We start from the raw sequence: 14,329 nt of genomic DNA on the forward strand, positions 1-14,329 counted from the left end.
CATTTTTCCGTAGGTGATCATCGAAAGGTTTTAGCCTTGCATCATTGTTGTGGAATCGTCAATGGTTGAAGGGAATGATGTTTGCATGAAGAAATAAGCTCAAAGGATGATTGACACCTTCGAAATTGTTTGGAATGACCAAAAACGGCCGAAGAAGAAAAAAAATTCGTAACCCCCCTTTGTAATTCATACCCACGGCTTAAAATCTAAAAAACTATTTTATTTGTCAATTTCAGATTTTATTTGGATGTTCTAACTGAAGGTGGTGTTTTATGATTTTGTAATAGAAATGATCCAACGATATACGTTTTTAAGTGAGTGTAAAAAGGGAGTTTACACACACTTGTTGATCACCACATGAGAAATCCAGATACATAAAGTAGTGTTTGAAAGGCCATAATTAAAAACAACATGACACTTTATTCTTCTTGTCTCTTTATTCTTCTACATATAAACCCAATGAATACTTTACCGAGTGTCGTTTTGTGGGTAAGTTAAATTAAGCTAACGCTTTATGCCTTCAGTTTTACAGAGTCTTCATTTAAAATAGGGGTTATGTATTATGCATTTAATTAAATGAGAAAAAGAAAAGAAAAACCATTATATATGTTAAATATATATAAACAAAAGCTTCCTAAATTCTCTCAACCAATTAGATTGTTTTATTTTTAAATGGAAACTTTTCATTCATTTGACCAGAATTCATGGGTATGAGTCTCACCAAACCCAAATAGCCCTTAAACAAGTTATAACATCTCATTATATTAAAAATTAATCTCATCAAATATTTGAAATGAAAATCCTATAAAATAGGGGTATACTAAAAATCAATATCCATTTTTTTAAAAGATATTATTTATAATTAAGAAACTATTTTATAGTAAAAAAAATAATAAGTGGGTCATGAGTCTCACCAAACCCATATAACTTCTAAACCGGGTGTAACATCTCATTTATTTTTTAAACCATTTTATCATCAAATCCTAAGTATCTTATTAATTTTCTTATAATAAATAAAACTAAAATTCAAAAAAATAAATAAATATTATAAATGAATAATGTAAAACAACATTTGAGGATGTCAATAAAATTACAACACATGTTGCACGCAAAAAAAAGGAAAAAGAAAGAAAAAAAGGAAAAGAAAAGAAAAACAATAGAACTAAGATTCTTAATCTTAAATATATAAAAACGAAACATTTAAAAGCTCTCTGATTGCTTCTTACATTATCTCAAGCCACCATATTGTCTTATTTGTAAATGAAGACTTCTCATGCATTTAACCCGAATTCACGGGCATGAGTCTCATCAAACCCAGATAACCTTAAACGGGTTACAACATCTAATTATATTAAAAATTAATTTCACAAAATATTTGATATGAAAATCCTATAATATATGGATATACTAAAAATTAATATCCACTTTTTTTAAGAAAAAAATGTTATTTATATTAAGAAACGATTTTATAGTAAAAAAAATAAACGGGTCATGGGTCTCACCAAACCCATAACTTTTAAACGGATTATAACATCTCATTTATTTGTAAAACTTTTTCATCATCAAACCCTATGTATATTATTAACTTTCTTACAATAAATAAAATTAAAATAAAAAATATACATATAACATACACGAAAAAGAAACACAACCCCGTAATACGGTGGATAAAAACTAGTATACATACATACATACATATTCAATAATTTTTGAATACTCGTTAGTGTTATATGCATAATAAAAAAAAAATAAATAAGAAAATAAAAAATACCTTAACATTTTAGTTAGTTTTATGCCTCCGCTTAAGTCGACCTGACTTTACCCAATTTATCATGTCATGATGACTTTCAATTATCTTGCATGCTAGAATAACTAATGCCCATTAACATGTTTCAACAAGCGACCTAAAAAGGAAGGTGATGAAGTTGATTTTATTGACTCTGTGTTGGATAATTTGAAAGGTAAGGAATAACAATAATTTTTTGGGATAATTCCATGAATAGCTCTTGTGGTTTGAGCCAAATTTTATGCAACGTCTCTAATGTTTAAAACTTGCATGCATGATCACTAACTACCAACTTTGATTTCATTGCTGGTCCAAAAAGATAACTAAATTAACTTTTGGTGTTAAATGTTTCCTTTATTTTCTATCATTCTTTTTGGTTCCAAAAATTGCACCAACTTGAGATGTTCATACCTTATAATGAAATTTTTTTGAACTAACAATTCAATTGTTTATGGTAAGGTAACTAAGTTATTTTATTGAGATCATTTATTTGCAGCCACTTAGGGTAGTGGGGGTGGCTTTGTAAAGCATAAAATAGATGCATTAGAATTTTGTTGATTATTGTGGCCAAATATCAGTTAAATGGCCATATGCGAGAATTGGAACTCAACTTTTGGAGTATATAAGAGTCCATACCATGTTTGTTTTCATGAAGGCTATATTAAAATGAAGTACAACTATTAATTTAACGACCATTAACTCTTGGTTTTAATATGTTTAGATGTAACTCTTGGTTACTGAAGTGTTTTGGTTGGATAACGGATCTACGGTTTGAAAATCTGGTTGAGTTGATTCCATGAAACCAGTCAAACCACCCATGTTAGTTAGGACAAAGCAGACATAATCACATAATGCCAAATTATATAATTACACTTAATTAATATATGGTAAAGATTTGCTACATTTTCAAACAATGAACTATATTTAGATTTGGTTTTGAGATTAGAAGATCTAGTCTTGAAGTTAGGGAAGAGTATGAAAAAGAGTTTTTGTTATATAAGAGGAGATGGAGAAAGATGAAAGAACTAAATGGATCAAAATGCCTCTCACGTGTAATATTTAACATCAAAAGTTAACAGAGTTAGTTTTTGGACTAATAATGAAACCAAAGTTGGTGGTTAGGGACCATGCATGCAAGTTTTAAACATTAGGGACCATGCATAAAATTTGACTCAAACCACAACGACCATTCGTGAAATTCTCTCTATTTTTTTCAACAAGAATATATAGATTTTGAAAATTATTGAAAAGATCAAGTTAATTGGTTATCTTGTTCATTAAAGAGTAGTGTTTACATTGAAATGAAAGGCAATCGAGCAACAAGCTATGTGGCTAGTGTTTTTGAATAGCAAAACTAATTCGTTTAAAAATTATATTCATATATTTGGGAATTAGTATTCATGACCAGTTGGATATGAATAAGTAGTTCCACAGCCTCAGGCGCAAGGAAAATAAAAGAACCAAACGCTAAAGGTATAAACATATGGTAGTTGTCAAGAAACACTTTCTTGTGTTTGGTTACTTTGCATGAAGCAACTTTTAACGCAGCCTGATACACTGTGAAAACACTACTCCCCAAGCCCATAAGAGGGGAAACCCATGTTAGATCTACACATACATGTTTCCCTCCCATGTATCAGACGACCAAAATGTTAGTTCGTCTGAGTTTTGACCTCCCTTCCAACAAGTCTTTCGAGAAATGCACAAGTGCTTCTTTCTTAACATTAATCTCGACGCATGTATATGTAAAAAGAGCATCCCTAAACAAATCATGTCATTACTTGAACCCTACGAGCTCCATAATACCCTTGTTTGTTATAATAACCTAAAATCCAAATAAACTAAGTGCTTCAATAACGTCAACCATCCAAGATAAACATCCTGCAATATGCGTAAAAATAGGCTTGTCAACAACACATGTTGAGTAAGTAATCACTAGATTTCGATATTAAATATATTATATATGAAATATGTAAATCAATACCATGAGTATCAACAATTAAATTATAAGCAAATAATTAGTGTCAGTTGACCATTACCTAGCAAATCGGGCTTTAGCTACTATGACAAAACAAATACAACTAAGGGTGTCGATTGACCATTGCCTAGTGAATCGGGCTCTAGATACTAAGACGGCGAATGATCATACTTTAATATGATTATGATGAATCTCTCCAAATGCGATAAATAAACAAATGAGAAAGAACGTAACTCTGGTATATTTACAAAACATATACCAACTAATGGGCCACACACCTAGGCCCTATGGGTGTGACAGGTTGGTATCAGAGCCATCGGTCTTAACGAATTAGGTATTTAATTATACCTAGGCTTTGATCAGATATAAGTTTTAATATTATTATAGAATCATTGGTATTCGATTAAGAATATCAAGGGTATAACCATTGAATGATTAAAATTGTTACAGATAAGATATAACAATACGGATAAGATAAGCACACTCCTATCCCTAGTATAACCTCACACAGATGTCCGATCATCAATCTAGTCGAGGATCATTTCAGCCTCCATCCAGTAAAGGAAAATCATATACGGGGACAACTCTATTACCAATTCCTATACCCAGTGATGAAGACTCATATCAAACAACAATGGAGGAAGATTCATATTCCTTCGATAGTAACATTCCACTAGCCCATATCATTCTGAATCAGAATACACATGGAACAAGATCAAGTAGATCCAATAAACCATAATGTCAAAAGAAAAAGAAGTGATGACTTATCTAGAAGAAAATACTCAGGGACATGAATATTTTAAATTTCCAAAAAATGGAGATCCCTACTTTTCCCATAATCATGATGAATATATTTCCATGAACTCACGGTATCCAGGAACAGCAGGGCGGCATGTAAGAATATTCAACTCATTATGAAATCGATGTTACCAATTTAGCAGAAACAATGCTCCAGAAAGAAATGGAGACAGAAGAAAAGGAAAAAGAAAAGGAGACAAATAAAAACACCAAGAAGGGCAGCAAGATCAAGAAATTAATTGTTCGTTGGAAGAAATACAACAAGAACCTTAATAGTTGTAAACAATATATCTGTAATAATGTTGTGCACTCTTGTAACTACAACATAAATAAATAAAAGATATGTTTTGAATTCCTCGAATATTGAACTCATATTTATAATTTATTGTAGTATTTCAAGAGAAGAAAACACAAACTCTCAGAACAGTTCTTCCAAGAAAACTGGAAATGAGGAGAATGCTAACAATGAATATAAAGAAACTGTCATCCAATATATGGATGGAATCCAAAAGATGATCAAAGAAGCTATGCCACTAGTTCTTAACACACTCAAAGACATCTCTACAAGTCAAAACCAGTCAAAATCTAACAAGAGAAGTCGAAGTAAGTCCATTCATTCAAGAAAGGAAGAAACTTATTACAGCTCTACAACTGATAGTAATTCAAGGGACGAAACCCGTAAGAAATTAAAACTCCGAAAAGGATGCATCTTTAGAAACTTTAAAGCTTATGACCCTAAAGATTTATGTAGATACAAATGTTATAGCCGCTATGAGATGGCTAGAAGAACAAGAATCAATCATCGTCATTAGCAAATGCACCAATGAAGAAGCTATCAAGTATTCTTCAAAAATGTTTAAAGGAGAAGCTCTCAAATGATAGAATATTCTGATCCAAACTAAGGGTAGAGAAGCATTATACAATCTAAGCTGGGAGATATTCAAAAGTCTCATTTTAAAGAAATTTTGTCCAATCCACGAGATGGATCAAATTCAAACCCAATTATGGAATCACAAAGTTGTTGGTACAAATCTCAAGGAATATAATACTAAATTCCTAGAATATTGCCGACTGGTTTCACATCTAGTTATTATAGAATATAACAAGTAACTCGCTATATATATATGTGTGTGTGTGTGTGTGTGTATAGATTTTCAAGAGAAATAAGAGACATGGTAAGATCCCATATGCCACAAGCAGTTGATTCGGCCATGGAATTGGTTGGATACTTAATCAATAGTATGATAAGAAATCAAGAGGAAGAAAAGGAGAAAGAAAAAGAAACAAAGAAACCGAAAAATTTTGTGAAAATAGAAAAAAAAAGAAAATACTCCAAAGTCAGTATGCAAAACTTGTGAAAGAAAAATTTGTGGGAAATGTCGATTAGAAGGTACAGATAATTGTGCATAATGCAAGAGAACATGACACCCAAAAGAAGAATGCAAAATAAATTAGTATCATGTTATACATGTGGAGAAATGGGCCACTTTAAAACAGATTGCCCGAAAAGAAAAGTTAATCAAGACTGACATATGACAAGACATTAGTGTTAGAAGAAAACCTAAGATATCTGACAACTATCAAGACAAGAACAAATAAGATCATATCGAAGGAATGTCAGTTAGATTAGCTAACTCTTGTACATTAGTTGTAACTCGTTTTCAAAAATCTTCTAAACAGAAAAAGGGTATTTAATTCCATATGTTATAAATAAATATTAGCATACAAATCGTGTTGATACACAATAATGCTTATATTTATTATCTAAAGGAAGAGACAATCATATGTTCAGATCTAAACGATTTTCAGAAAAGCAAAAAGGAAATAAAAGGTTGATTTAACCTATCATCTCGAAGAATGACTAGAGAGGGAAAGATAAATCAAACGTTTTGATATGTCAAAATATACAAGGACAATATAACATTGAAAGGATTTTCCGATTATGTAACATTCGTTACTTTTCAAACCTGAATTCGACTCGTTTTAAATTTTTGGTTTTATTTATAAATATATGTAAAAATATAAGTATATTTTTCAAGTCTTATCTTATGTGGTTCTATTATGTTCGTTAACCGACACGTTTTGATGTCTTGATGTATTCGTATCTTTTGTTTATTATCTATACAATATTCTTGATAATTCAAGTTATAATTCAATCGTTTCCTATTCATTTCGTTTAATTTACAAGACTCTGACATTTAAAGTTTTACTTAAACGATTTCCAAACTATTCGGGCATATTACGAAAAATATTTAAGCTTATAAACTTCTATGACGTTGTAATTACATTCTAAAGTTCAAGGTTCAAATGGTAACTATAGTTAGTTATGATTTAAAAGAAATGTGAAAGTCTAGGGGCTAAATGTGTAACTTCTTAATTTATATTAATATTAAATAATCAATACCCAAACCCCCGTCGTCCCCATCCCTCATTTTTCCGGAGGACGAATTCCGACGAGATTTTCCAGCGAAGATAACCAAAAACCACATTTATGCATCGTTTACTCAGTTATTTTATACCGAATGTCATCTCCACTAATATTAAGCAATAATACGTGATTTATTTCGTCATTAACGACCTATTAACTCGTATTAATCATCAAAACCGTCGAACAATTTTAAAAATCCATTAATGATCAATTAACTCTTAACGCTTCAATTGATATTGAAGATAGGACTAAAACATGTATCCAAACTTTCCCAACCAACACTTTAATCTGAAACACTCTCAAAAATCGCGAATTTGTTCGACAAAGTTGTTTTCCGGCCACACCCGTTTCTCCGTCAATCTGAAACCACACCAGGTAATTTTTATATGGATTTGAATCACCTTGAGCCGCATAACAAAACCTCGAATGTAAATCGATCAAACATAGAACGGATTAAAAGAATTGAAATCCTGGGTTTATGTGAAGAACATGAACATGAAACTTATTAAATCTAAATAATTGTTTCTGATCTTATAAACAACTTGCAGACTTGGTCCAGTGGTTGTTTGTGTAATGTGAACGTAGGGACCCGGGTTTGAACCCGGGTCAGTGCGTTTTGTAATATATATATATGCTTAATTATTTAATTTTCAAGAGTAAAATGACCAAAATACCCTCATGTGCTCTACACATTACCAGATTTAACGAGAAAAGTTAACTGGGTTAGGATCAAAAGACATAATGTGGTAGAGTTTTTAAATGTAAAAGATGCTTTCTGCCATTTCTTTCGCTAAAGGACGTTCACTGAAAAAACCGTTAAATATAAAGGACGTCTTTTGCCATTTTGCCTATTAGATCCATTGTACTTTTATTTTCTTATTGTTTTACTTTGCCATTAGGCTAGTTTCACTGCACAATTTTCGATGTAATGTTTCTTTAATCTTAACAATTTGTAGGGTTTTGTAGCTTACTTTGGGATTGTAAACCCAACAAATTAATGCACATTTTCACTTAGACCTAAAGAAATAGGCTTGTCGAGTCAAGCGACATGCTGGGTTAGAACAAGTCCAGGTTAGCACATGTGTGAGTCAGAACGGGCTCGAGTCAAAATTTGTGTAGGTTAGAATGAACCAGTTTAGAAAATGGCATGAAATCAATAATAAACAGATAAACAGACGGAAGAACAACATAAGAGCGGTTGATGTAGGAGACGAGCCCCGTCAAAGTAATGAGTAAGGGAGTCAATATATTCTTTGTTGTAAAGATGAAGGGTAGAAAATGTAACTATCTGGTTATAACCAGAAAACCTCGGATAACGAACGATGCTAGGGTTTTTCTTTTCATTTTCAGTCTTCGGATCCATTCATCGTACCTCTGTTCCGGTCGACGGCGCATGATACCAGTTTAACATCCGTTCATCTACTGTCCACGTCAGATCCATCTGCTGTAAGTTTCTTACCTAACAAGTTTTAACCATTGTAGAACACACTCATCGAGTAATCAATGCTCAAAACTAGCAGTTACAAGCTCATTTCTGTACCTATTGATTACGTGGAATCTTAATTCGGTTATTCTGATTTCAATTTTGAATTTGGTTAGGTTAGTAAAAATTGCCCAATTTTAATAAATTGAACTTAATATCGTAATAAGAATGTCATTGTTGATGTAATTCATTTATGATGAAATTGAAAGTCAAATATTTCAAAATCATTGAAGAGACTCAGACAGGGTTGTACTTGTTCCATGTACATTGAATCAAGAAATTACTGTCTGCTGATTCGATTGCTTTAATGAATAATATGGTTTGTGAACAAATACATGAGTTATATCTTTGTGGAAAGATGTGACAAATATTATAACTTGACTTGTGACAATAGTTTCTTTGTTTGATTTGTATACTATTTCTGTTAGATGTTAAGTTATATGATGTAAATTGTAACTTATTCTGTTGCAATAAAGGCACTCATACTTTTTTCTAACTATACAAATTACTAATGTAATGTTTCAGTATTGTTCCATTGTTATTGTTGTGAAATTTTTAATAATTGTAATGACCAAAATGAACGGCTAAGAAACTTGATTATTACTTGGTGATCTTTTTTACCTGTTAAACTTGAAAAGAATAATTAATGAATAATAACCAAGTTGCAAATCTGTTTTATGATAACCAAGAATAATTAATGAATAATAACCAAGAAACTTGATTATTACTTGGTGATCTTTTTTACCTGTTAAACTTGAAAAGAATAATTAAAACTTTTATCTACGTCAGATTATTTTAACTCGTGTAAAAAGTTTCACAATAGTACAACATTATTGAGACTTGAATGGTTTTTGTAATTATTAAAAAAAATGAGTGACTTTGGTCATTTAGTAGAACAAAGAGAAAAACTTGGTTATTAATATTAGGGGTGTAAACGAGCTGAGTCGAGCCGAGCTTGTCTAGGCTTGAGCTCGGTTCGTTTAATTTGTGAGAGCTCGTGCTCAGCTCATTTCGAGCTCTATTTCTAACGCTCAAGCTTGGCTCCTGAGTAGTTTTTCAAGCTCGAGCCTGACTCGAACTTGGCTTGTTTATTATTTATTAGCTTATGTACATTTATAAATATTTTTCATATATAATTATTCATAGTTTTCATATATAACATAAAATCTGTTATGTAGCCTTTTTACCTTAATTTATATATATTATGAATATTATAAAAAAATATGTACTTAATTTATTAAATGAAAATTCTATAAATAATAGGCTTGCGGGCCAGCTTGAGCTTGATAAGTGAAGCTAAGGATCGGGCTTGTTCTTTAAACAAGCTTATTTCTAGGCTCAAGTATATTTAAGCTCGGTTTGATTTGAGCTTTAGCAAGCCGATCTCCAGTGCTTGGCTCGTTTACACCCTTGGTTATTATTAAGTGAAATGTCTCCATTTTTTATATAAACTAACCAAACGCATTCTCAACTTAGAATCTCATTAACCAGAATGGCCGGAAACTCGATCAAATCTGTTGCAAAAGCCGTTGGTGAATACCAATATCCATGGAGAGATAAGTTAACAAAATACAAAGACGAGCTCTCAAAGGGCGTTTGGGGATATTGGCATCTCGGGGCATGGAAGCCTCTCGGGATAAGTGCAAGACGTAGGGCCCGCCTTCGTAAGGAGGTTATGTTAGCTGGAGAAGACTGGCCGTATGACCCCGAAAGGAAAGAAATGAGAACAAAACGAAAAGGGCATAAATGTGATAGAGTATCGGCTGAGAAACGAGCTAACACGGCTGAATTGATGAAGAAAATGCCTCAGATGCTTGCGGATTATAGAAAGAAGAAGTGGGAGAAGAAGATGAATGAAGAGGATGCTGCAGCGAAGAAAACATAGGTATTATTATTATCTTGTTTTTCTGGCTATTGGAACATGAATAAGTAGTCCGCTTAGTGTTTGACTTTCCAAGGAATAGAATTTGAAATCAAGAAATGTTCCTTTGATGTTGCAATTTGTTGTTACTTGTTTTCTATTGTTACTACTGGTTAAAGTTGCTATACCCTGATGGGTATTTTTTTGGTTCGGGTTGTTAAACTTACAAAAGACTGCATACGAAGACTTTTGTGTAATTCTGCAAAAATGTTTTATAAACCGAATGCCAAATTATTTTGTAGAGACTACTTTCTAGTGTTACAGAGCTAAGCTGACGCGATTAAAGTGCTTGAGGACGAATTTGATATTATGTTAGGTAAAGGTGGCAAAATGGGTGAGTCGGATGAATTTGGTTTGGATCACACCGTTTGTACTGGCCAAAGCAGGTCTGGTTGGTTGAACCAGAAGTTTTTTTGTTTAGTTTTTAAATAAGTTTTTGTGTGTCAAAGATTACAAAAATCATAATATTTCAATAATAATATGATTTTATGGAAAAATAATTTAGTAGTTATGTATCTAAAATGCACTCTGAGTCTGACGATTTTTGATCCTTCGGGTCATGTTAATAAGCAAAAAGGTCAAAATGGCCACCTTTTAAATTGTGAATACGTGAGGCTGTGAGAAGTTTTAATAAGTAAATAAGTCAAAATTGTCACCTTTTCAATTGTGTGAGAAGTTTTAATAACTAAATAAGCCAAAATTGTCACCTTTTCAATTGTGAATATGTGAGATTCTGAGAAGTTTTAGGCCCGATGGTGTGAAATCATAGCCTGATAACCGATTTATTAGTTTATAGAATCAAAGCATACAGTTTCAAAACATTAGGAAATTGGTCCTTTTAAGTTGTATAGGTTGATAACCGGTTCAATGTGTTAAGTATAACAGATTGACTGGAAATAAGTCAAATGGGTCAAATCATGTATTCATAGAATCAAAGTATACAGTTTCAATGACTTGTTGCTAATTTTAATAATTTTGACATAATATTTCCTTGGCTTGTGCAATGCCTTTAATCGGTTTAAGTGATTTAATCCACCCTTGTACTGAGTACAACAATAGATGCCAATAGTTTAGGTTACGATGTAAGGATGATGGGGGATGGTGTTCCAAAATAATTTACAAAGTTATTCACTTTTATATCAAAAGAATATCTTACAGTATGGGGATTTCGGAAGAACGGTGAACCTATAATTGATCTTCCCGAACAAGGAGAAGATGATCGTGGACAACTTGCTATTTACGAGCCCTACTCAAAACACATTAATAACCTTGGGGTTGAGGGATTACATGGAGACACTACTTCTACTTGATAAGGCAGATCATATGGTGTATGATGGCATTTGAAAGTGCAGAACAAACAGCTTTTGTCTAGGTCTAGTTGTTTAGCAGCATGTCCTTTGCACTTGATCTTTGTTCATGAGTTTTTATTCAATCGGTAGGAGTTTTATGCATCTAGATTTATATGATTTTTTTTAATTCAATAAAAAAAACTAATATGTGCTATACATCCAGATATACATAAAAGCTAAATATTAACTAAATAATATATATTATGTTATATGTCTATCTTCGTCAAAAGATTATTTCCATGAATTTGGGTGGTGCATTATTAAAGAGTGCAGATTGTCCCCGAGACCCCACTTATGGTCTCACTTTCGGAAACAGCTTCTGCTGTATAATATACCCGGCACTGAAATCAAATTCATCTCTAATTCTCCTATTGAGGTTATATACGAATACGACCCAATAGAAAGAGAATTCCAAAATCGGTTTCATTAACCAATCTCATTTGCTTAAACATTTCAACTTTAAGTTAAGCGTGTGATCTGATGGTAGGAAACATTCATACCTTCAAACAACTTTATTAATATCGAAATATTACATTACTATTACTGAGATTTCGTTAACCGGAATAATTTCATGTTTTATTTCTTATATAAATTTTGGCCAGTTCACTAAAAATATAATTTTGACCAACACATACAAAACAAAATTGCCATTTTCCAACATCAATTGCAAAAACAAAAGTAATCTGAGAAAGGGAGGACAAATAAATGTAGAGAGTATTAAATAAAGAGCATTAAAAATTTGAGAATTAAATACTCTATAACTTGTCATAAAATAATTTGCTTTCTAAGTTAATTAGTGATTCAGAACGAAATTCAAATTAAAACTAACATAGCAATGTTGTCATGAACCAACCATTGGCCCAACACCGGCACTTATTTTCACAACTTACGGATGATTTGGTACAAAGAAATCATGTTCAAAGCATGGAATCAATTAGTTTTTGTCATTACTTAAAATGAGAAATTATGAATCCATGGCCCAGACTTGTATGTTTAGTTTCATAACTTTCGCATGATTCAATACAAACAAATCATGTTATATCAAATCCCTCCAACTATCATTAATCCCAGACTTTGTAAATTAATATCTCCTACATGTATCACCAAATCATCCCTCGTAAACCCTAGAAATTCATTAAAATCAAAATGTCAGATCACATACCTCTTGAAATCCAGTTGAAAATCATGAAGCGCCTTCCTGTTAAATCGTTGATCCAGTTTCGATCGGTCTCCAAAACTTGGAGGTCACTCATAGACACCTCTGAGTCTATTATTAATCATTACAACGGACACCACATACATGTACAACATCTACTAGTAAAGTATGATGATCCACTTCTAAGGTATAATGATGATGTTGATGATGAAGTTGATTATGAGGAAAAATATGTTTCTATTGTTGATGATCATACATTTCCAGACCAAAAAGGTTTCCCGTTTCTTTCTCCGTTGGTTAAGATGCTTGAATGTTCTAGTATAGTTGGCAGTTCTCACGGCTTGTTGGGTTTGTACAGTCGTATAAGCAATGGGTTTAGAGTGGTTATTTGGAATCCTTCTATTAGAAAAGCTGTTGCTGTTGTTGTGCCTCTACGTGATATAAAAGAAGGAATATATGGAACTGCTATAGGGTTTGGGGTTTGCCGTGTGACCAATGACCCTAAGATTGTCAAAATTACATTTGTTAATTACCACAACACCAATGACCCTCTTGAGGTTGACGTTTTCACATTAAGCACGGGGGCTTGGAGAAGGTCATATGGCAATATTCCTCGTAAATCTCTTCTTTTTTTACCCTTTTACTAAGATATTTATAGATGGAGTTTTTTACTGGCTTGCTACCGAGCAATTTATAGTGGATCATGACATCAAATTTATGATTATTTCATTTGATATGACAAGTGAAGAATTAACAGAAGTAGCCCTTCCTGATAGTTTACCACTCGAGTTTATGTATAAGCTAGGAGAGTCTCTTGTTGTGGTTGGTCAAAATGAACATTCAGTTTACGAAGTATGGATGATGGGGGGTGGTGTTCCGAAATCGTTTACAAAGCTATTCACTTTTACACCAAACAAAGATGCTACAATAAAGGGATTTCGCAAGAGTGGTGAACCTATAATTGATGTTACAAAACAAGGAGAAGATTACCGTGGACAACTTGCTATTTACGAGCCTCACTCGAAACGTATTAATAATCTTGGGATTGAGGGATTACATGGTTCGTTTTATGTGTGTAACTACATAGAGACATTACTTCTACTTGATCAACCAGATGGTATGGTGTAATGGCATTTGAAAGTAGGGAATGGAAACTTTTGATGCATACCAGCAAGGTATAGATATTGAGCCAAGTTATTTTAGGTTTAATTTCAAACTAATAAACATGTCTTTTGCACATGATCCTTGTTCATGGGAGTATATGATTTCTTATTTCAGGAACAGTCTTAACGCATCTTGATTTAATTGATCTTTTTTATTGTAATCAAACTAATATGTGTTAGGTTATATACAAGTACAACCAGATTTATATACACATAGAAGCTTCTCAAATTTTTATGATAAAAATAACCAAGCAATATATATTATGT

The 14,329-nt window shown here is 32.3% G+C and overlaps 1 protein-coding gene and 1 pseudogene across 4 annotated transcripts; both read left to right on the forward strand.

Moving 5' to 3' along the window:
- Window positions 1-8,310: 8,310 nt before the first annotated feature.
- LOC143610114 (uncharacterized) lies at window positions 8,311-10,529 on the forward strand. 4 transcript variants are annotated; one of them, XM_077084684.1, is made up of 2 exons: window positions 8,311-8,440; window positions 9,950-10,529. In XM_077084684.1, the coding sequence occupies exon 2, from the start codon at window positions 9,966-9,968 to the stop codon at window positions 10,356-10,358; it is 393 nt and encodes a 130-aa protein (XP_076940799.1). In that variant the 5' UTR covers window positions 8,311-8,440; window positions 9,950-9,965; the 3' UTR covers window positions 10,359-10,529. The 4 variants fall into 4 exon arrangements, with proteins under 4 accessions (XP_076940799.1, XP_076940801.1, XP_076940800.1 ...); XM_077084686.1 differs by having other exon boundaries at window positions 9,965-10,529; XM_077084685.1 differs by having other exon boundaries at window positions 8,311-8,436.
- Window positions 10,530-12,376: 1,847 nt separating this feature from the next.
- Window positions 12,377-14,034, forward strand: LOC143610117 (F-box protein CPR1-like; annotated as a pseudogene).
- The last annotated feature ends 295 nt before the right edge of the window (window positions 14,035-14,329 follow it).

Source organism: Bidens hawaiensis, unplaced genomic scaffold (assembly GCF_021521415.1).
Source record: "Bidens hawaiensis isolate Kalapana, Puna unplaced genomic scaffold, B.hawaiensis_p1.1 tig00023989_1, whole genome shotgun sequence".
Taxonomy (NCBI): Eukaryota; Viridiplantae; Streptophyta; class Magnoliopsida; order Asterales; family Asteraceae; genus Bidens; species Bidens hawaiensis.